This window comes from Sinohyriopsis cumingii, chromosome 3 (assembly GCF_028554795.1).
Source record: "Sinohyriopsis cumingii isolate HCF-2022 chromosome 3, ASM2855479v2, whole genome shotgun sequence".
NCBI lineage: Eukaryota > Metazoa > Mollusca > Bivalvia > Unionida > Unionidae > Sinohyriopsis > Sinohyriopsis cumingii.
The window spans coordinates 17,611,711-17,636,075 of NC_142963.1; the positions used below are offsets into that span (position 1 = coordinate 17,611,711).

Genomic DNA, 24,365 nt, shown 5'->3' on the forward strand with positions numbered 1-24,365 from the left:
AGAGTTGAAATCAAAATAGTAGGGTGTTGCAGTACAACTTTCACCAATGACCCTCTCTGTCTCAGTCTCACCAACTTTTGGCACGATCATATTGCCTGTTTTTCACATTTTATTCTTCACTATTTTTAAAAAGTGCTAATACGTCAGTTCATTTATAGAGATAAAAAATAATAATAATAAAAAATAAAAAAATAAAAAATAAACAACAAACAAGCAACACCCCCACCCACCAACCAATCAATATGTTTAGCTCTGTAGATAAATCAGTCAAGCATCGACATTATGCATACTGTTTTCTTTTCTTAAACTCGAAGAAACGATTAACACTTATCTTACGAGCAATTCTGACTTTCTTTGATGGTGCAATACTGTCTTTGTCCTTATTTCCCCCAAACAGGGCTTTGTATAAGTATCATTCCACTGAGATTATCAAAGTTAGGAAGACAAAAACGTAAACAGCCAATTTGTAACAAAGTTGAGGCACAAGCTAGCTTAGTCCATACATCACAGACATTACTACTCTTTGCAGTACACTTTCAAAATGAAAACTGCCGTTCACTCTTGGGCTGAATTGATTTAAAACGTGTATTGGGTCGAAAATTTAAGCCAGTGGCAGTCATTAGCTGTACAGTTGTTCTTCCCTACATCCTGTTCAGTGTATCCACAACGTCAACGTACCATGAATGTATAATTCTCTTTGTGGTGTTGGTCAGTATATGTGACTGTTGGTGAGTAGAAATAAGTGGTGTCATCGTGTGGGTGTTGATCAGTATTCATGGGTGTTGGTCAGTAAGTATTGGTGTTCGTCAGTGGAAGTGAGTGCTATGATTCTGTGTTGTCAGAAGAAGTGAAAACCAGTGAGTAACAAAACGTGTTATCGAATTTATAGTTGAAAACAGAAATCAAAAGACTTGAATCATTTGCCACATTGTAAGTTTATGCAATTTATACCGTGTGTTGAAATATTTTATCAATTCACGATGTTCCAAAACTCATTATTATCTCTGTTAGTATTTTGATTTTTGGAGATACCTCATTTTTTAATTAATTAATAACAAAATGCAATTTCATAAAAAATACTGAAATACCGACTGTGCATATACATTATATAGCATCTTCTGAATGAGATGTACATATAATGGGACAGAACGAATGTAGTTTCTCATTCAGTCCAAATTTACTTATTTTGTATCATTTTGGGGGGATCGATTAAGTATCTCTCGTCTGTAGTCCTAGTTTCCTCCGACCCTTGCCATCCCATTTTTGATATTTGGACATCTGGACACCAAATGGTGTCTGCGAATTCAACTTTTCGATAGGGAATGGACTCTACACTCCAACATAAATGTCCAAATATAAAAAATGGGGTGACATGGGTCAGAGGAAACCCGGACTACTCTCGTCTGTAACTCCTATCCCACGCTCGTCATGTCTCTGGTCTGATTTCGCTTAAAAACGTTACAAACAAAACAAAACAAAGAAAACAAACAAAATCAAACAAACAAACAAAACAAACAAACAGAAACAAACAAACAAAGCAAAAGATTTGAGGCTAATAATCCCTGATCACGGAGTTGATTATTTCCGTACCACATGCTAGTCAGAATACGTACTTTGTGTTATTGACTGGGACCCAAGTACCTCATATTAAGTAATCCGTATGCCAGTCAGATGTTATGCCTATGTTACATCCGTTTTCAACAAACAACATTTTGTACTAACACTATGCTTAAATAATTGAAAACGGCTAATACGTGTAAATCTGCTAATTGAAAATCATTTCATAAGCATAACTGATACAGCATGGTAAGCTGTGACACATTGTGAACATTTTGTTTTGTTTGCTTGCCCTTGACATATACTAAGTGCTATGGTATCGCGGGTCAGAAAGTTAGGGATTGGAGATTAAGTAAATAAAGACTCTGAACTTCACAATATTATATACGTCTATTTTGGTGTTCTTTGCTCTATATTATATATTAACTTACATTTAATTTCCATTTTAAATCAGATGATTGTGGGAAACAATCGATAAACAGATTCCAGGTTATTCAAGGGCGTTACTCTGATAGTGTAATATCGAAAAAATATTTTTGCAATGGCAATACTTGACCTAATGTTAGGATTTTGCTGTGTATGTTGCACAGATTTTAAATCAGTTTGAAAATTTGATGCTTCTTCAATGACTCTCATTCTGTACCCGCCAACAACAGAAACTTAACTGAGAATTAAAACAATGCATACTAGTAACCACATGTGACCACGGGGGTTCGTTGCAAAGAAAATTAGGAGTATCCGTTCATGAGTCAAGGGATGGGGGTTCTAACCTGTAGCAATATAACACAAGAGAAGAAACGACTCCGCACCCCTCAGTAGTTCCAACCCTGCTAGTTTATCCTAATTGCGTCTTCTAATTTCCAACTTAAGCAGTCATAATCAAGAATAGTTCAGTTTTCAAAACAGCTTGACACACTTCATTCAGTTTGTGACATATTGGAGAAAATGCAATAATTGTTTGCCAATTTGGACGTCTGGACAAGTAATGACTGGCAGTGCCGTTGCATTCGGATAGTCTTGGATTTCACCATTGACCCAAAGGTAAGCTCCAAACAACCTCGAGTCTGTTGTTCAACAGTAAGTATGTTTCAGAAATTAACAATGCACTGTGCATCAATGTAACACACAATCAGCACCAAATTGACCAAAATCAATGTTTGTTTTTGCCACCAAAATTAAAACGCAACACAATGTACATTAATGATATTTACTGCAGACTCAAGGTTGCTCGGATCTTACCTATTGGTCAGTAGTGAAATCCAAGACTATCTGAATGCAAACAGCACTATCAAACAGTACCTGTCCAGACATCGAAATTGTATTTGTATGAGTTTTCAGGTTCCATTGACCTTACATTTCAATTTGTTGGAATGCAGTGGAAGCCAGGAATGTTTGAATCAGTTAAAGGATAAGTATCATGAATGAAACAAAACTATCTAAACACTTTCTTCAAAATTAGTATATTTTTATTCAATTATTTAAAGAAACATACTTCAACGTAATCTGATTTCAGCATTCTTTGCTTCCATCACGTTGCAGCCAATTGAAATGTGGGTCAGTGTAGGTTTTGCCACAGGTTCATACTCATTGATCATGTTTAATGGATAGTGGCACATGAGTGACTACAAATAGCATTCGTGACATAGCTTCTTAAAGGCGTGTATTTAATGAAAATCAATGAAGTAAATCTGACTGTTAGATTCTGTATTGTTGGTCACCATCAGCAAATCATCAAAAGTGAGGCCACATGCCTGGTTTACAAAGTTCTGAAGAAAAAAAATGTTCTGTTGGTGATATATACAAATGAAAATCATCAATCACAGTCAGATAATATGCATATAAACCTAATCTTTCTTAAGTAGCTTACATGCAATCATTTATGAATAATTTGCCTTAAAGCTGGCATTTCTTTTATGATCTTCAGATTAGCCTATTGTCAGCCCTTATCTTAGCCTTGTCAAATATTGTTTTAACCTTGGGTACCCTTGGGACATTTATCAGGTATTTGTCTCATAGATATGCCCATTGTGTTATTTGCTGTCATTAATTTTTTCCATTGTTTGCCATGAATTTAGCAACTAAAATACATTTCCAAGTCTGAAGTGATGTTTGTTTTTATAGATGTTTTCGTTATAAATGTAAAATTGACATTTGGGATCAAAATTGTTTCAGTATTTGAGCTTAGTGGTTTTGGATTACTAGTCTATGGGAAAAGGGTTATATTCAGAAGAAAACATTCAGGACTAAACGTTTTGGTCTTGAGGGTATTCTGGTATGCTGAGGTTTCAGTTTTCAGTGATTTCGCTGGAGCTGCAAATTTCTGAAGTAGTGCCATAATAGGGCTTTTGCCCTTTTGGGTTTTGATGATTGCCACAGCCTCTATTCCCCATGACTTGGCAAGCAAGCTAATACAGTGTACAACCCATGGATGACTAGCATTAAAAAACCATGAAAGTAAACAAAATGCAGACAACGTTTTTGATGCTGTATGCGGTATCATTATCCACAATGACATGCAGTAATAAGCAGCAAGTGCTGAATTGAGCAATACTTTCAAATTATACATGGTATGATGATGTACATGTAGTTACATGAACACTTATCACTTGATGCAGAGATAATCAGTAAAGCTCATTTTACATGCTACAAAATTCAGAGAGACGTTAGCTATTTTTATTAAATTTAGCAATGTAAATAATATATGTGAAATTAAACAAGCTTCAAATCTGCACCTTGTTAATATAATAAATTCTGTTTTGCTAATTAAAAAATACCTGGAATATTTATAGTGATCATGCTAATATCTTGTCAACCTAAAATAATTATTTATGAATGTGTTTACCATTACACTGTACCATGTGTAGATATTCAGAATAATGTTGTGAAATAGTATTTTAAAATGGCTTATTTTTCTATATTAGCTGAATATGTTTAGTAGTTACACTTTTGTTTTCAGAATCTTGTAATCTTGAAATACAAGAGTTATTTGTACACAGACAATGTCTGTGAAAGCTAAAGCATTGTGCTATCAAATACAACATTGCTGGTTCAAGCCCAGTTTTCAGAGAAGATTTTTCTTTAATAAGTATGAGACTACCAAGTCTGAGCTGGTGAAATGTAGAAAGTGAAAGTCATTTTTATGATGATGATGTAAAGTGGATATCAGTAAGGAATACATGGCACACTGAACATTTGAGTCATATTTGAGACTGATATGGAATGCGCACATTACTTTGACTGTAAAACTTCACATAAATCAGGTTACAGTTAGTCACATCCCAATAATTTCAGTGAATTCCAAAAGCACTGCTTGGACGGAGAAACCTTCTTGTATATTAAAGATTTGCTATGGCATATGATAACAGAAAATCCAATTGACTTTCAAAATATTTTGAAGGAATTTATGGAGATAACAGCATTAATCTACCATATGGCTGGGTTATAAAGCATATGGCATAAAACTTCATTCATTGTTTCATTTGAATGCATTATGTAGATTTATCAAAGATGCTCCAAAGATGTTATATGCATGAGAGACACAATCAGTACACACTAATAAATTTATTAACATAGGATTGAACTTAGAAATGGAATGGAATAAACTATGCCAGGCTTATGAGCAGAACAAGATAAAATAATTATATCAGAAAAAAAAGATGTCTCTGGTGTTAACTAAATCTCGTGCTTACATCTGAAGCATCTGAAATAATGTCTGAAGTGTCTGATGATTTTAGTGTATATTCTAGCTGTAATGATGAAGATATCCAAGATCAGATCAATTAAACATGTTTTGGCGTATTAATATAAGAATGGAATCTAAACTCACCAATCTTCAGTATATCTATTAAATGTGATATAATGATGCAGAAGAGGTGCAAGACAATTGCCAAAAACAATTGTCAGAAGCTATTACTAGAAACAACAAAGCAAAAACTGTTGAGGAAATTTACCAACTCTACAAGACATTTGATGTTATTGCATGCAAACATACAAAGTCTGGTCATACTTCCATTGGTGAAGTGTTTAGCAATGAGTCATTTGAATTAGTTTAGGCTGATACTAAGTTGGAATTTATCTTATTTGCATTTGTAGATGTGCTCAATTAGTCAACCATCTTTGAGGAATTCCATGAGTGACCTTTGATGCACTTGCTAACGTTTCTCTGTTGGCTTCACCTTTCCAATACCCATGATGACTAGTATATTTTTGATAATGTCTGGCATTTTGTATCCATTGTTTGTTTATATCAATATAATTTACTTTTAACGAGTGGACTTTTATCGTCCTCCAAATGCAGTCTTGGTCTTCATTCTTCTGTTGATAATCCATCTTGTGACCTGTTCTCAGTGAGTACCTGGTCTTGCAGTCACATTTAAACCATGGATGAGATTGACATTGGCACATTGATGTGCATGGATAACATTCGATGCTTTGTTAGCAAGGACATGTTGGTTACATGCTGCATTAACACAGTTTACTTCCGCCACCAGTTGAAGTTGTTAATTATTTAAAAAGGCAGTGGTGGTATGAAATGATACGTGGATGTACAGATCGTAGATGTGCCCACACCAATACATGTAGTCACTTCATTTACAGTATACATAGGAATTTTAACCAATGAGGGATAGGAAGGAACAATTGCTATTGCCATCAAGATAAGTGGTTAACTTATTTTCCATTACATAAATGGTTTTGATAAACCTAAATCTCAGATTTTAAGGCTTTACTAGTCTGGATAGTATTGATCATATCCATTTTTTTGGTGGGTTGGGTTCAAAATTCACACTAAAAATGTTCTTTCTGGAGAATTGATAATATTTGACCCCCTGGATGCAATGTTGGAAAAGGTTCTATACATACAATGTCTGGATTGTTGGTTGGTAGTGATGAAATTCAGTTTGAAGGAATCAACATCTATATTCACATGGGAACTTCACGATTTTAGCGTTTGTGTTTACAATTAGATTATTATTTATTATTATAAGTTATTGATTCTGACCGTGGTGATGTGGCTGTGAAATTTACTCAGAGGGTGTTAGACTAGTTGGCTGTGGATGTTAGTGTTGATAGCAATTTTGTTTCACTTGTCAACAGATATCTGCTTCAGAACGTTACCAGACCTTTATATACACTCAGATATAATCCTGTTAAGGGACAATCAACCATTGGAATCACCTGCAATACAATCAACTATAAGTAAGCTTAAAATCATTACACGTTATGCAAAAATGCCGAAGCATTGACTGCGCCACCAGGTGCAAAAACATTTGATTGTTTCTACAGTGGCAAAGTGGTATTAACTGCACTGTTCACCAGTGAATATTTTTCACCAGCATTGACTTAATTGAGAAAAGAAAGATCTTCACTGTTATTCAGCAAGGATGCACTTGTCCATGTAAAAGCTATTGGAGAAGGATGATTTTCAGATGTAAAATGTATAAGTGTAATCACTGTTTTTAAACGAAAAGGGTGCCTGGCCACCGGAATGTACAATCGCCAGAGATCTGAGTATTCCCCAAGAAGATGTTTTATATAATTGTTTGACACTTGTCCCAGTGAAAAAGAGTAATTGGCTAGAATTGTGTGTGTATTTCACCTGGCTGTGACAAATCTAGACAAGGTGAGCCTGTTGTTCAGTTGTATTATGCAGTTGTATTATTAATAGAAGAACTATAATGGACCCTCATTGTTACCAGCATGAACAAATAATTGAAGCAGGGCAACAATTGTGAGATGAAATCACCAAGAGAACTGCGTTGATAATGAAATACAAATGTGCATGTTTGGTTGTAGATGCTATTTGTAGTCTTGCTACAACAACAGAAATGGAAAATCACTGACAATTCTGAGTGCAGATAAGTAGCCTTACAGAGATATACAGACAGTAAATGGATAATCATCCACAGCTTTTACATAGTATTTAGCTTACTTGCCAAGTAATGGGTGATAGGGGCTGTGATGCTTATCAGGACCCAAAAGGGCCCTATTGTGGTATTACTTCTGATACATGCTTTTTTGAATTGTATTATAGGACCCTAACCAACCCTACCGCCAGTGTTATCCAGCATACTTTCTACATGACTTTGATGCACAACTGGATGAACTAGTTAATGAAATTTCTTTTGTGTAGTTGATTGGGTAATGACTGGTGAGTCCTTGTTTGCTTTACTTTCTCTTGTCAGGCGTATCCACTTCCTTGATGTAAAAGCAATTTCACCTCCTATAGAGTTGTATTGCCACATCTAGTGTCATCAGCAAGATACAGAAACATTCTGTACATAGAAATCAAATTGATTTACTCTTTTAAAATTGATCAATAATTACACGCGCGTTCATAGGATTGTAGAACTATAGAAATCATTTTAACTGACATTCCATTTTGCCGTCTATTTTCTGTTCATTTTCTAACAAGTGATTACTGGTAGTATTTGACTTGTGTGTCAAAAACACCCAGTCTCCACATTTCATACATATTGTCTTTAACGATGAAAATTCTTGTAATTGATGTTAATTAATAGTAAATGCACATTAAATAATAGTAAATACACATTAAATAATAGTAAATACACATTAAATAATAGTAAATACACATACAAATCTCTGTTGTTGTGGAAAATGTCTTCTCTATTCATACACTATGAGATTATTGTATTACTCGCACAGAGCATACTCATCCTGCAAAGGGAATCACCATTAACAAGCCCTGTCTGCTACATGGTACAAAGTTTTAAAACATTATCATTGATTGTCACCAGTGATGTTTACAGATGTTGGTATGAAACTGGTTATAACTTCAGAGCCTGAGACCCTTAGCACACTGGGCTAATGTGCGAAGCAAGAATTTACTCGAAATCACAGTATGATGTATATTACCAGATGAAAGCACAATTTAATTTACAATTTCTCAAGAAGCAGCTTAAGTGAATTTGACCAAATTTGGCAGAAAGCATTCTGGCAGAAAACTCTTGCAGATTTATTCTGAAGATGCTGATCTGCCATCAGATATAGCCACCACTATTAAAAATTGAAAAACTTCAGACAACTCCTTTTCAGACACCACTCAACAGAATTTGACCAAATTTGTTGGCAGGCATCCTGACATGGTTTTCCAGATTTGTTCAAATAATGCTAATCCACTGTCAGATATGGCCATCATTAAAAAAAATACCACTTAATGTGATTTGACCATTTTTATTTTTAAAGCTTTCAGTCTTGAAGATTTTTCAAATTTGTTCAGATGATGCCAATTTACCATCTGATATGCACACTGTTGCTAAAAATAAAATAACCTTTATACTTCTTTAAAAAAAAACAGCTGAACCAAATTGGACAAATTTGGCAGTAAACATTTTGGTATGCAAGTCTTTCAGTTTATTCAAATGATGCTGATACCGATCTTTTATCAGATATGGCTGCCATTAATATAAATAGAAAAACCTTTAAGTGCATTCTTTTGAAAAATTGCTGAAGAGAAATTAAAAAAATTTTCTTGAAAGCTTCGTGGGTTTCTGGTCTCTCAGATTTGTTAAAATTTTGCCATTCTGCCATCAAATGAGAGCCATAGACTGAACGATTTCTTCACAAAAGCTGCTCAGTAGAAATTGGCCAAATCAGATAGAAAACATCCTGGCATGAAGTTTCTTTAAATTGTAAAATTATGCCAATCCATGATAAAATTTGGCCATTGTTTGAACCTTGAGGGACTTGTACTAATTCAGTTTCCATTGTAAACCTATACAAACACCACAATACCAACAATTTCATGATCAAACCTACATTTATCAGCATAGTCATACAAATCCTTGAATGCAACTTCTACAAATGATGCCAATCTGCTTGGGATATGGCTGTTGTTGCTAAAAAAAACTTTAACAACTTCTTAAATGCCACTTGTTAATCTTGATCACATTTGACAGTTATTGACCAAACTTTAAAGCCTTTCAGGTTGAAACTAATGCAGCTGTTGTGCCATCAAATGTGGCTGCTGTTGTGCCATCAAATATTGCTGCTGTTGTGCCATCAAATATGGTTGCTGTTGCTAAAAGCTGAAGAAACATTTACAAAACTCTATCTTAAAAAAATTAATTAACAGAATATGACAAACTTTAAAACAAACCATTTAGGGATAGGGACCTTTCAGTATTCTGGATATTACAAATTTTTAAAAAATCAGTTTCCCCTAGAGTAAGCTGGCTATAAAGTTGAATTTGATCTTCAGAGATATTAGCTTGCCCCAAATCTGACAACATAAAATCATAATAAAAGTTGAAATAAAATATGGGATATTTTCTGGAAATCACATTATATTTGTTTTACAAAATAAAGAAGGGAGTCCCAGGTTGCCAATTGGTCTAAGGCACTCACCTTTATAGTTCACTGACATCTTGCTTCTGTCCGCATGGATCCTAGTCTTAGGCTCAGCTAGCATGGATATGGGAGAGAGCTTGCCATTAGCAACCCTTGAGTCTTTGGTTCTTTCCAGGGTGTTCCTTAATTCTTTCTCTACCCAACATCCAGGCTGCCATGTATTGCTGATCATATGCTGAAAAATGGCATTAAACCCACACCTTCAACAAAGAAATTTTAATTTCTTTTTATTTTACTTAGCACAGTTAAACCATATGCCAATAACTTAAGTTATAAACAAAGAATGTAAGTAAATAGAACTTGTAGATGAGAAAAAGCAAGAAAGGTTCAAATAAATCTATAGTGAAAGATGAATGACAGACACACAGACATATATATATATATATATATATATATATATATATATATATATATATATATACATATATAGAAATGGCTACATTTTTAAGTGATTTAAGAGAGAGTGTGTCTTAATGTTTTAATGTATACAAAAATTAAATTAAACATAGCCAAGAACTGAATAGTTTTCTTATTTGGTATAGATATGCTGCCAGACTTTCGTCATCAATTATATGAAGTTGCTAGTTATTATTTATGTACACTCACAAATCATACTTTTTTTACAATACACATTTCTTATTTGACCATTTGCCAAACAGTAAGTACTGTACATATCAGTGTTCTGTAATTATCATGCACACAGTAGATAATAAACATGGCATGGGGTGCTTGAGTTTTGACACATTAATCACTAATTGTTAGTGACGAGTGCCTTTATTTAAAACACATCTGACAATGGGATCTAACAAGTTATACTACTGACAGTTGTAAGCTACTGATAAGTCACCTTAAAATGGGTTGGTGGGTTTTGTGGAGTTTATAATGCAATTTTTCAGCAATCTACTCTGACTGGTAAAAAGTTTACTTGGTAGGCTGTACAGGGCTGCCAGTATATTTAATGGAGGAAGAACTGGGGAAGGCCCCAGGAAGAACCACCAATCCATGGGAAACTACTGGCAAGCTTTCTTCTTAGCATACCCACATTTGTCCAGCTGAGACTTTAATCCATGCAGACAGAAGTGGGTTGTGTTTGATCTGTACAGGCAAGCACCTCAGAACCACACAGTCACTTGGGTCCCAATGAAATTGGTGACATGCATCAAACCATTTTTTGACCAGCTGTTTATTGAGAGCCTTTCTATTTCAGATGAAGAAATAGCACATGACTCCATGAGTCAGCTGCAGTCTTTCAGCATCCAGCGAGAAGTTCAGCTCAGATTTCTTTGCCCAGAAGATTTAGAGGAAGTTAAAAGGTTATGCACAGAATGGTTCCCCATTGAGTAAGCTCCCTTATTTTCTTTCTGATAATGTAAATGAAATTATGTATTAGGAAATAATATAGGTACACAGGTTATACTATTTTTTATTCCTTCTTTATTGATATTCAAACATGAGTTTGTCCATGGTTTATTGCAACCTTGCCTGCATGCATCAGTCCCTGTACCCCATGACCATGTGCCTATTCACAAAAAAGGATGCAAACATGACTGTTGGTATAATCATTTGTGTGTAGAAAACACACCTACCAGAAGATCTAGCAATTAACTCTTATCTTTAACAGTCACTCCATACTCCTATGACAGAAATCAAGGTATATTGAAATTAATATAGATAAAAATATACTCCAGACAATGTAGTAAGTGCTATACCAGTATCGTACATGAGGATGCCTGATAATTTAGAATGAAAATATGTATTGGGAAAATTGCATCCAAAGTTTATTTTATTTTATGGAGAATAAAAGAAGAAACTACTTTTCTACAAACATTTCCAGTAGTAATTATTGATAAACGTGTTTCCTTACAGTTATTTTCATCAGAGCTTTTTCACAATCTCTACATTACTTCCAAATTTCAGAAGATAACTTTTATGATTGATTCTCAAAACATCGAAAAGTTAAGAAATTTTTGATTAAAGGAAACAAACTTTGAAATAATAAGTTATTAAGATAGATATTATCTGAAGAAAATTTCCCTGATCTGTGTATGTTGTGACAGATTAGATATGTTGGAATCAATGCTGTTCATATAGGGTAAAGTTGCTCAATCTTCTCCAGCATGGTAGTTTGGGATTAACCAGATGTTACTGAAATTTTATGAACCAGACTGTTTCTGATAGATGGTACAATTGTTATATATGAATAATTGAAGTGTTTATGCATTTTCCACGTGAAATTTTAGTCAGTCATTATGCTACAAGCAATTTAGTATGCAACAACTGATTCATTATACTTGCCATATTCCTTTAGCTAATATTCGGCAAAACAAATGAGTGTTATATGCTCTACAGCAAGTGCCTATATCTTTTACTGGCCAATGGGAAAGCGTGATACTAGATTACAGGCATTTAGCATAGCTGCCAAGTGTTCTGTTTTTCCAATATTTGTCCCGTATTTTGGACTTGAACACAGGTATAAGTTTTTTTATTTTATTTAAAGAATTGAAATTAAAAATCTCCTTGCAATTTTCTGTTTAGAACAAGCACCTGGTTCCATTCTGAGTAAATATATTGCATGCTTATAGGGATATAGAGTTCTAAAATATTACTGGTTCATTCGAAATTGAGGCTACCATGTCATTCTTGAACCACCATACTGGATTGCACAAAGCAGTTGCCACCACATGGGCTGACTACCAAGAACATCCATCAATGAATAGAGGGCTGGGAACCTAACCTGTAACATGGTATGGGGCCATCCATTTAGTACATGTGCATGGAGGAGTGTGTGTATGGGGGGGGTATACTGATAATGTATATATGCATAGGAAAGGGGGGTGAAACCTCGATAATAGTTTGTCTGATACATAATCGGTTTGACTGGGTTCAGTTGGCATTTGAAAATTTTAGTGGACACTAGACAAACTTTTTAAAGTTTCGCAGCTTATTTCTTTGATGCAGCCAGACATTCAACGTCGGTGGACTATCTGTTTTATTAAACACATTAATATTATTAATCCTTTATTGTTTCTGTATGGATTAAATATAGGTCGTTCTGTAGAATTGGGGGGGGGGCATCAAGCGTACATTCACCGATGGGGGTGGGTAAAAATATTATGTATGTGTACAGGGGGTGGGGTGAGGGGTCAAGCTTTGCCAGAATTTTGCGTACATACTAAATGGATGGCCCCTTACCAAGAAAATTAAGAGTATCTGTCAATGAATAAGGGCTGGCGGGGTCCAAGCTGTAACAGTATAACATTGTTACAGTTGGACCTCTGGGGGCCCCGAGTGGCCGAGTGGTCTAAAGTGCTCACCGTTCCGGATCACTGCCATCTCACCTCTGTCTGCGTGGGTTCGAGTCTCAGGCCTGGCTAACGTAGATACGTGAGAAAGCCTGCCATTAGCTTCTCGTGGGTTGGTGGTTCTTCCCGTGGTTTTCCAGGGTTCTTCCTCCACCAATTATACTGGCCGCCATGTATAGCCTATCTTGTGCTGAAAATGGCGTTAAACCCTACAACAACAACAACAACAACAGTTGAACCTCCCCCAGCCCTCTGTTCATTGATGGATACTCTTAATTTTCTTGGTAATGAGTACAGGTGGTTGCCACTATCACTGTATCTCATCTTCATACTATTCAACTAATAGCCATGTTGAAAAGGAAAGCAGAAGACTCAGAATTTTCTCCAGCAAAGAAAAGAAAACAGAACTGGAAGGATAATTAAGCCATCTAGTAAAGGAGATATATGTATGTATATGTTTTGCAAACTGTATAATTGTGTTTTCTCTGGCATGGACATGTAACAACATGAAGAAGTTAATAAAGAAGGTAATAAACATGAGATTACTGTTTCATTGTCAAAAACACAGTGTGAACTTTAAACATTTATAGATACCACATAGAACCATGATGTAATTCTATCAAAAGTTCATTTTACAAAATTTCTTTTAGAAATGAAACTTCCTCTTTAAGTTACTAGTGTTGCTGGCATTTTATTTGGCACGCTTTTTCCAAACAGTAAAATCACAAAGGATTACTTGGGTGCACGAACAAAAACAGTTTATAACAAACAAATCGCACAGAATTCATATCATTGCTGAGAGATGGTACTTTGAAATCAAATGATCGAAAAACCAAGGTGTGGAAAAAACTCCTACAAACAGAGTGTGAGTGTGTTGCACAATTGGTCCTTCTGAATGGGCACCCATATCTAACAGGGTGCCTGTTCAGAAGGTGCAAGAGTACAACACATGCATCTTTGAAATAAAATAATTAAGTAAGGTACTCTCCTACCTTGCTGATGGTTGTAGATGTTGTAAATAGTTACAAATGCATTCAAATTTTAACATTCAGTGGTTTGTTCCTGAAAATCAGTATTTTTGTCATAAGCGGTCAGTATTTCCATACCAAGGGGTTGGCAGCTATGATCTAGTGCATCAAGCCAGAGATAAAAAGATAGTTACCAGATGTGGGTGTGGTGACAGACAAAGGACATTCACACGTCTTTCATCTTTAAGGGAGGAGCTGGTGGTATTGACTCTGATTTCTTAGATCATGAGTTGCAGACACATGCAGATTAGTGTGCATGCTTATCAACAAAAATGATCTAGTACTCAACTATAGACATAATTCAGGCACTGTGCTAAAGGTATAGAGGAACAATTTAATAGTAAAATTGTTGCTGATGAGAAAAATATTAAATTCCTGAAAGTTCTTGACATTATCAGTTCTTATAAATGTTTGTTCAGTTGCCTGACTTGGCTTTCACATTTGGAAGATGGGTGCCCAGCATGAATTTTTTTTGGTTGTTTTGGACTAGATTATCCACTCTCTCTCGTTCTCTCTCTCTCTCTTGTTCTCATATGTTCTTTTACAACCATGTGCATATACGTGTAGCTGGGGCTGTTCATTATTCATGCAAACTGATGTTTACGATTTTGTTCTCATGTTAAATCTAGAGGAATACTATATTTACTCAGACTATTTTTTAAGAAACTGACAAGCAGACATTGAGACAGACATGACCATTACTGATTTTTGTACAAGTGTTACTCTTTTTAATTATGTATGTATGGCTCTTTGTATATATATGGTGTATTAAACAGAGAAAGGGTTATTTTATACTTTATTGTATATTTAACTTCTCAACATATTCTGTTTTTTAACTCCTTAAACCATTTTAAAATGCAAAATTTTACTCATACAACTATGATAGTCATATATGACTCATATATCTCTTTTCTATAACATAACCATTTCAGTTTAACACCACTCATTTAACTAATAAATCAAACAGCATGAGTAGCATTACCCAGTTTTATCAAGGATGAAAGATACATTTGGTGACTTTGTGTACTCTGAAGTCATATGTCAACAGAACATGTTGATTAATTATTTCCACTCATTTTTACTTTTTACAAACTTAGAAATAAAAATCTCTGCATCAAGTTTTCAGCTGAATAAACATTGTGATTTTTCATTTCACATGGAATACAAATATTCCATCTCAGTATTCAGTCTTGTGTAATTCAAAACCATTAAATAAATCACTCAGAGTAATGTCCAGTAAATTCTTGGTGAATAATACATTAATTAAAACAACAAGATTAGTAAACATTTCACTGAATGTAGCAAATTAATTGCCAAAAATATTTTTTGTCCACTCTGACAGCTGGCTTTGTGAGGCCACCGTATTTTCCACAGTTTTGTCTAAGTGATTATAAGTTAGTTAGCAATCAAACAAAAGCCAATATTTGATCAAAAGTTAATCTAGTCAAATCATAACTGATTCCCTTTTCCTCAAGCTGCCATGAACCACAAAGATAATCTTGAAACACTCTGACCTTGGTTTGGTTATGCATTCCTAAGTGTGAAATCAGTGAACTGTAAGCTCTGCTCAGTTTGGATCGATTTTACATTCTTGTGATATTATTGGCTGACAAGATTTTACATTCTTGTGATATTATTGGCTAACAAGATTTCACATTCTTGTCATATTAATGACTGACGAGGTGTAAGCAGTACTCTACCTAATGTTGGTAACTTTCACAACCAGCAAATTTCTTAAAAATGCATATGCACAGTAGGAAATTATGCCAGAGGTGATTCATGGGTAATTAAGACTGATATTCAACCAAAAATCAATGTGCATCATAACATACAGGTTGGAATTCCCATGCACTGGAAATCGTTCTTATTTAAATCCTCTTTTTTTGTTCTGCAGGTACCCTGATGCCTGGTACCAGGAGATTACCTCCAACCCCAAGTTCTACTCCCTGGCAGCCACATATCATTCTAGAATCATTGGTCTGGTAGTCTGTGAGATCAAAACAAAAGCCAAACTTAACAATGAGGTATTATTATGTTATATATTATACATTCTAGAGATGGATATTTTGTAATTCATATCTGTATGAGAGGCAACCTCAGTCACTTCCTTCAAATATCCGACTCTAAATGCCACCTTGCTCAAGTTCATAAACTTGACATTTTATGCCAGAATTGATCCATGGGAGTTGTGGTAGGTCATTTGTAGAGCATTAGACTTTTAATCCAGGAGTCATAGGTTCAATAACCATCCTGCCAGACTCTGGTTAGCTACATATGTGTGTACTGGGAAAAAAACACTTATCTTCTATTTCCATGGGATGAGAATAACTAATAATGTCTTAAAAGAGTTGTTATAAACCAAGAAACAGACCAACCAGAGTATATCCTAGCCAGACTAATTCTTGAAGGCAGCTATTGCTTCTTTTAGGTGGCTGGTTTATTCTTCTCAGTAATTTTCACACTGGATGCATACTGTCATATACAGTCATGAATGCATTTGTATGTTTTCACATGAATGCATCTGTATGTTTTCACACTGGATGCATACTATCATATACAGTCATGAATGTACCATATACAGTCATGAATTGATCTTTATGAGAATGACTCCCTCATGTCAGAAGTAGGTCATCATATATCCATATTAATTTTTCACTGGCAGGGACCCTGAGTGGCCTAGTGGCAGCCTTCAGGATGCATACCTTCATATACCAATTTGTATTCCTCACGGGAACAAGTTTTGTTACTGTAAAACTCAAACAAGTTTTGCATTTTCAAGTTCAGCCATTCTTACTGGCCTCTGCTACCAGCGTTTTTACCAGGGTGATGTGAGTAGTTGCTGGCCACCTAAAGATTCTGGGGATTCCCATCTGTCAGTATTTCAGTGAGTGAATAATGAACAATGACATAAAAAAGTCCCGCATACAAAATCTCTGCCACTTTTGGTCTGTAATCAGCAGTCTCGCTTGGATTTTAAAACTAGGAGTCCATGACTCCCATTTTGGTAAAAATAGGAGTCCCACCATCAAAAGTTGCAGTCCCTTCTTTCCTACAGAATCAACACAGACATGAGTGCATCTATTTTTAGATGGAGAGGTTTTCGTAATGTAATCACTCACTTTAATATAGCTTAATTACAACAGTCCATTGACAGGATTGCAAATTTATGGTTTATTTATTTGTCTGCATCCTTGTAGTAATTTTATGCAATGGTTAAATAGTACCTGATTTGCTGTTTTTTTCCCCATATTTCGCAAATACGTGTCAGGTCAGAAAACATCTTACACCGTAAAGCGCATCTTGCGAATTCCACAACATAGCATTGTCCCATACATTTCTGACCTACATAAGTTGCATTTTAAAGTTAAATCTTTAATAAAATAACACCTTGGCTTTGCTTTCAGTGATCTGTATATGTTTCTGAAAGTATTTGCCCAATCATTTACGAAAACAGACAATCTAATAAACTGGTACATCCCAGACTTCGTGAAGTCCACCATTATTTCCTGTTAGGCCTACTGGTTCACTTACAGTTTCAAACTAATTTTATGACGAAATAGTGTACAAGAGACAGTTAATATATATATAGATCACCGATTTTGATTTTAAAACACATGTTTGTATATTTTATTATGAAAGGATATCATGCAGGAAATTGATAGTTGCTACCTTATCGGAAAGGGTTTGATGGTCAAGCAGCTATCAAAACATATGCTTGTGAATGGGCAAGAATTTGTTAGTCAACGTAATTGATATCAAAACTAGGCCTAGCTACTGATGTCTTGATGAATACATTTCGCTACAACACTAGAACTAATAGGGCTATGGCGAGGGGCATTTTAAAAAGTATAGTCAGTCATTGTACCTCTTAAATAGCTCTTGTTCGTCTATCAGAGTGATACTGAATTTTGTCAATCCAAGTAAGGACTTATTCCAAACACTAAGCTAGGCATCACACACTTTCTTACACTTAGCTACTGTTCTGTCAGAACTATCAATTCTAGCAGCTGTAGCACTCTTCTTAATCTTGTTACAATCTTCGTAAGTTTGATGTTTAACCCCAAAATACTTATCCGAATTTACGAATGATATTTTGTCTAAGTCTCAACATGTCTTGATTCTCGTGCACTACTTATTCTGATACACTCAGAAATGAACACAGTAACGAAAGCTAAAGTTGTTTATTTGATGTACTTTTATAAATGACTACATGTACATCTCTGGGTCTTTCTGACTCTGAATTCAATCACTGTAAATATCAGTACATTTTTGCATCTGGGCGCCTGTCACTGAATTTTGCCATTGTAAATATCAGCACAGCTAATTGATCAACACATTTTCCCACAAAGCAGGTGGCTGAAGCAGGACTGGCAAGTCTCTGAATTTTGCTGCACACCTATTACATGCGTATGGAGGACTCCCGCCTCAGTGATTTTCTGCATCCCAGACAAAAAATTGGCATCCAAACACGCGTAATTAAGCGTTTCTGAGATCTCTGATAATATTCTGACCAGGACTCATAATAACCAAGAGAAGTTAGATCTAATCCCTCCTCAGGGCTGTTCCAGTAAAACATATATTCCCCCCGAGGACGGCACTTCGAAAAAACTTCTGTAGGAGGTGTGTTTCAAACTATTTTGATTCTGACAGTGGAAGGTTGGTTAGGAAAATCATTTCTGTTGTGGGTTGTGTTAACAAAATAAGAAATCGCTGGTGGGGTTGTCAGAAAAAAACAACGAATATATATTTAAAATCGCATCTAACCCCCTCCTAATCCTAAATGTAAGACATAGCACATGTTAATTTTGTTTCCAAAACATAAATATCAGCATCAGGTCTTACCTGTAGGACTAACCCCCTGCTAGCGGTCTAATGTGAATAAAACATTAAGTCAGAAAAAGATGCCAGTACACACGAGTGCACGTAACTTGTATGAATTCGCATACTTTTAAAGCACTGATACACGTTCATCAAATTATGTCAACGTCTCGGATATAAATATCTGCTTTGTGCAGTATGCAATTTTTATTAAACTTTTAACTTCAAAAGTGCATTTTGCGACGTAATTCGCGCTGCCACAGCTGTCTCACAGTGTTTGATGCGACATCCAGATATCTGGATTCTTTGGTTCGACATGAATGGCTGTTAAACTAAATTTGATTAGTTCATTGGGCCCTGGAACACGCATTTTATGGTAGTTTTAGCTTTACTTTCATCATGGAAGTTTTACAAATGTGTGTTTTGAATAAGGGCCACACTGGAAACCAAACTGGCTGAATTATAACACGGTTTGTCTTCAGATGACCTTTTCAGTTGGCAAATACTGGCTGGTGATAGCTATGATGACAATAAATTTCATGTATATCGGTCTGTTGGACATTGGGAAAATGTCACTGGAAATACCAGTGTGTGATTTTGAGCCCAAAATTGATGTTGAGTGCGAGTCTGATGTACCTGATGGATGGACAATATGCCGGTTATATTTATTCAAGATACCCATGTCTGAACAAGCAGACTATAGGAATGTTGGACTTAAAACTCTAATACAGCATTATGGAAGAGAAAATTCTGGCATAACAGGCAGCAAAGCACTGATTCAAGGAAGTGAATATTTGGCAGAGTTCATGATAGTGAAAACTGACAGAGGTCTCAGAAACGTTTATAATCACACGTATTTGGACGCCAATTTTTTTTATTTAGGTGGGTGGTAAAATTCAAAGACTTGCGAGTCACCTGTATAGTGGGAAAATGTGTTGATCAGTTAGCTGTGCTGATATTTACAATGACAGAATTTAGGGGCTGAAAGCCCCCCCCCCCAATCGTCACCATTATAAGAGTTCATCAAAAGAACATGCTGCAATAGCTGAGCGGCAAGATCAAAGGCTTTGACTGGCAGCTGGGTGGCAAAAATTACTGATATTTACAGTGCTTGAATTCAGAGGCAGAAATACCCAGAGATGTACATGTGGTCATTTATAACAGTACATCAAATAAACAAGTTTAGCTTTCATTATTGTGTTCATTTCTGAGTATAATGGAATAAGCAGTGCGCGTGACCTCGGAATCATGACATGTTGAGACTCAAACTTGAATGAGTATTTTTGGGCGCAACAGCAAACTGACGAAGATTGTAATGAGATTCAGGAGAGTGCTAAAGTTGCAAGAACTGATAGTTTGGAAGGGACAGTAGCCAAGTGTAAGAAAGTGTGTGATGTCTAGCTAAGTGCTTTGAATAAGACCTTTCTTGGATCGAAAAAACTCACTCTGATGGACGAACAAGAGCTATGTCAGTGTTATAAAGAATGTAAAAATTAAATTAAACTCTATGGCAAGCAATAGTTCTTATAAGTTGCATAGTTTTCTGAGAGGGGACTGCAACTTTTGCTGGTGGAACTCATATTTTTACCAAAATGGGAGCCATGGACTCTTAGTTTTAAAATCCTAACGAGACCTCTGGTTCAAAACTTTCTTTTTGGAATCAGAGATATCCAAGAGAGAATACTATCCAAGAGAGAATACCCATGGGGCCATACCTGTGAGATGTTGAAAATTGCACAACCATAAAGAACAGTAACTTGTTCAAGCTAGGTATGCATATGCATTTCAGACAGCAGGCACAGAAAAGAGTTCACAACACAGAATAATATTTGTATACAGAGGAGGAGGATCATATTAAATTCAGAAACAATTAACAGATTAATGCTTATAGGGAACATCAGAGAATCCCCATACAATATAATTAAGTGTGTGTAGATCTCTAGTTGGCAGAATCACTATGGCAACAAAAGAATAAAGAGACAAATTTTATATCATGCAGATGTGTGATCAAATGAAGTAGATGCTCTCTATGTGCAAAAATTAAATGACATTAAACATAAGAGACTGACTGATCTGTGTAAACTCAAAGCAAGATGGATAAAATTTGTCCTGTTTGTGTTCAGTTCTTCCTAATTATGTATATTTTGATCATGGTGGTATTTTCTGCAGACCTTTTGGCACTTGGTTCCAAGCCATCATTTGGTATTTGTATTACAAAATGGGTAACTAAAAAAGTCTATTATCTAGTACACTAAATTTGTAAGCAGTGTCATTAACTAATGATGAAATTGATGAAAAAATACTTGATGTCTTTCTGTTATATGGATTCTTTACTACAATACTAATCTGTTCATCCGGATTCTTCGTTTTTACCATCTCCTTTAGTCTTACTGGTAATGGGGGCCCCGAGTGTCCGAGTGGTCTAAAACGCTCACTGTTACGGATCACTGCCATCTCACCTCTGTCTGCGTGAGTTCGAGTCTCAGCCTCGGCTAACGTTGGTATGTGAGAAAGCCTGCCAGTAGCTTCTTGTGGGTCGGTGGTTCTTCCTGGGGTTTTCCAGGGTTCTTCCTCCACCAATTAAACTGGCCGCCATGTATAGCCTATCTTGTGCTGAAAAATGGCGTTAAACCCTACAACAACTTACTGGTACCAGTGCTTTTAATAAAATTGTAACTTCTATCTTTGTGCAATCTAAATATTTGTAATGATGTGTTATTGTCAAAAGGTAAAATGTGCTTAGTGTTGTAAAATCTAAAACTATTAATTAGCAAGGGACTAAAGTAAAAAGTGGGCAGAAATTTTTGCCATATTACAGTGTTGTTAGAAACAACGGAATAGATGTACAAGATGTATTTTGCAAAGTTGTAGAACTAGCGCTCATATTGTCACCACATATTCTACTTAAATAATAATATCATTATTTCTGTATATTCCTATCAGTATTTTCCCAATGGTAGTAATTTTCTGATCTGATGTTGTTCATTTCATGCGCAATTTATACACATCAAGAATTCTCACTGTATCATTAAAAAACAACGTAATCTGCACCAGATTTAGTTGTTTGAGAAGAAATTATTTTTAAACCCAAAAATCACTGAAACTACGAGTTTTTGCATTAAAGTCTCACATTAAATAACATTTGAAGTAGCCACGATAGTAGTTTAGGATGCAACTGTACTGATTTCACCTTTGGTATATCCAAATCTTGAATGTGATGGAGGAACATAGCTCTAAAATAAACACAAAAGTTTTAGAACCTGTTCATTAACTGTGAATCAAGTATCCGAGTGCAACTGAATTGTTAGAAATTTTTTATTCTTTTGACAACATCGTAATTAGCTGTCAAATATGGAGTACGCCTATGGTCTTTATGCCATCCCAACCAAGACCCCACCACAACCACGTGACCATGCCCAATGACTTCACAATAATAATCACTATACAACTGACATCTTTTTGAGAATTTTGATTTCATTAGAGCCGTAACAGAGTGGAACAGTAAAAAGAGTGACAGATATTTAAGTGTTTGGGAGATATTTAACAATGGCTATTCCTCCTGCCACCACTTCCTCATTGGAGATCAAACACACACAAAACTTAGAGTAAATCCTGAAATCCTGGCAGCATCCCTGCAGGGGAGATAACTTGACTATTCAATTTTATTGGTCTCTGGTTATCCCCTGGTGTTTCTGTTACTTGAACATTATCTTACAGTGTGTCTAGTCAGCATGGTCAAAAAAGGCTTACAACCATTGAGAGTTGTTAAAGGACTCACATTACTACAGATGTGAAAGAACGAGAAAACTTGCTATAATTCAGTGAAGATAAAATAGAGTATATATGGGTTTGACTGTCCCTGATTGGTTGATAATGAAAGTAAGATTTTAGTATTAACAATCTTTTGAGAGCTTGTCCTACTTGTAACTGAAAAAAGTGAGGGACATTGTTTTATTAACATAATTTCCGTCCCTATATAGAACCGAGTTTGGACGACTCATTACTGAAATCAGCAGCTGACACTTTGGTGCTGTATTGAAAGCACACATTTCAAATTTGTATAAATCCAGAAAATGGTGCAGCTGTTATGGTTTTCTTTTCACAAAAGCTGTCATCATAGATGTGTCTATACTGATACAAATTTGATCAAGAGCACTCAAAATTTTAAGTTATGAATTTTAATATCATGGTGTTTGCACAGGTTTACAGTGGGAACTGAATTAGTACAGAGAGTCCTGAACTCTTGAGTTTTGTGCAGAAATATGGAATCCAAGCAGAATGCATCCAGAAATGTAGAGGTTTTCAATCTCGGATTTAGTCTCCCCATTGCGTTTCTCACTGATGTGCATATTCAAAGATTATTTGTATAGTAGTAGGAAAAGTGAGTGAGAAATTTAGATACATATCATAAACAAGACAAGGGGACAAGATCATAAGAACAGGATGGAATGGAAAAGTATAATAAAAACAATAATGAGTAGAAGTGTGCCTCTTTTTTAATGTGTGCAACATTATTTTCTCAGCTTCAGTAAGAAATTTCATCAAAAGGAAGACAATAAGGGTGTACAGTTAACTAAACCAAAATGAATTTAGCTACTCAAAAGCTGTATCAAAGCGATTTTAACCTTCTGGTCTGTTTCTGTCCATTCTGTTGATATGTCCACTGAATCAGTATGGTTGGAAAAATATTTGGCAAATGTAAAAATTTAAAAATCTTTTGGCAGATTATGATTATATATTATTTCTGCCTGATAGATGTGAATTATATTATTTCTTGGTTTGTTGATTGTGGTTGTTGCTCAATTCAAATGCATCATTGAAAAACATTGACGCATTCTCATACTTTGTTACAAATATTTATTACAGATGCATATCTCCAGATAATGGTGAATATAGCTTGAATAAGTTATAACAGTTCTAGTTGGAACAATGAACATTGTTGGAGAAAATTTAAGTGAGCCCAAATGTTATATACTTTTTTAAACAATGTATTAGGTGGAGGAAGAAACCCCCGAAAGACCACCAACCTAAATTGGTTGATCTGTGGCACAAACTCACTCTATGATATGTGCAAGTGATGTAAAAGCAAGCACCTTAGTTAAAGTTAGTACACTTGGGCACATAGAGCCTCTGTTGATTTGACGTTAATCTCCAACAGCTAAAGTCATTTAGACATGAGCTCTTGGGGTTTCAGTAGATCATTATGGCCTTTATACCATTTTCAGATGAAGAGAATTTATATATGGCAGCCAGTTTTACTGCTGAATAAAATCCAAGTCCTTTTGAGAAACCA

At 35.4% G+C, this 24,365-nt stretch overlaps 1 protein-coding gene across 2 annotated transcripts in view; it reads left to right on the forward strand.

Annotated features, from left to right (window-relative positions):
* Positions 1 to 1,419: 1,419 nt before the first annotated feature.
* The window catches only part of LOC149802495 (N-alpha-acetyltransferase 60-like), a 53,710-nt gene continuing 30,764 nt past the window's right edge, over positions 1,420 to 24,365 (forward strand). The window contains exons 1-4 of one of the 2 annotated variants that reach the window (XM_089951736.1): positions 1,421 to 1,806; positions 7,589 to 7,705; positions 11,132 to 11,264; positions 16,149 to 16,278. In XM_089951736.1, coding sequence (XP_089807862.1) covers positions 7,699 to 7,705; positions 11,132 to 11,264; positions 16,149 to 16,278 — 270 coding nt within the window. In that variant the 5' untranslated portion in view covers positions 1,421 to 1,806; positions 7,589 to 7,698. Of the gene's footprint in view, positions 1,807 to 7,588; positions 7,706 to 11,131; positions 11,265 to 16,148; positions 16,279 to 24,365 lie in introns of both variants that reach the window. The other variant, XM_089951737.1, reaches the window with a different exon arrangement.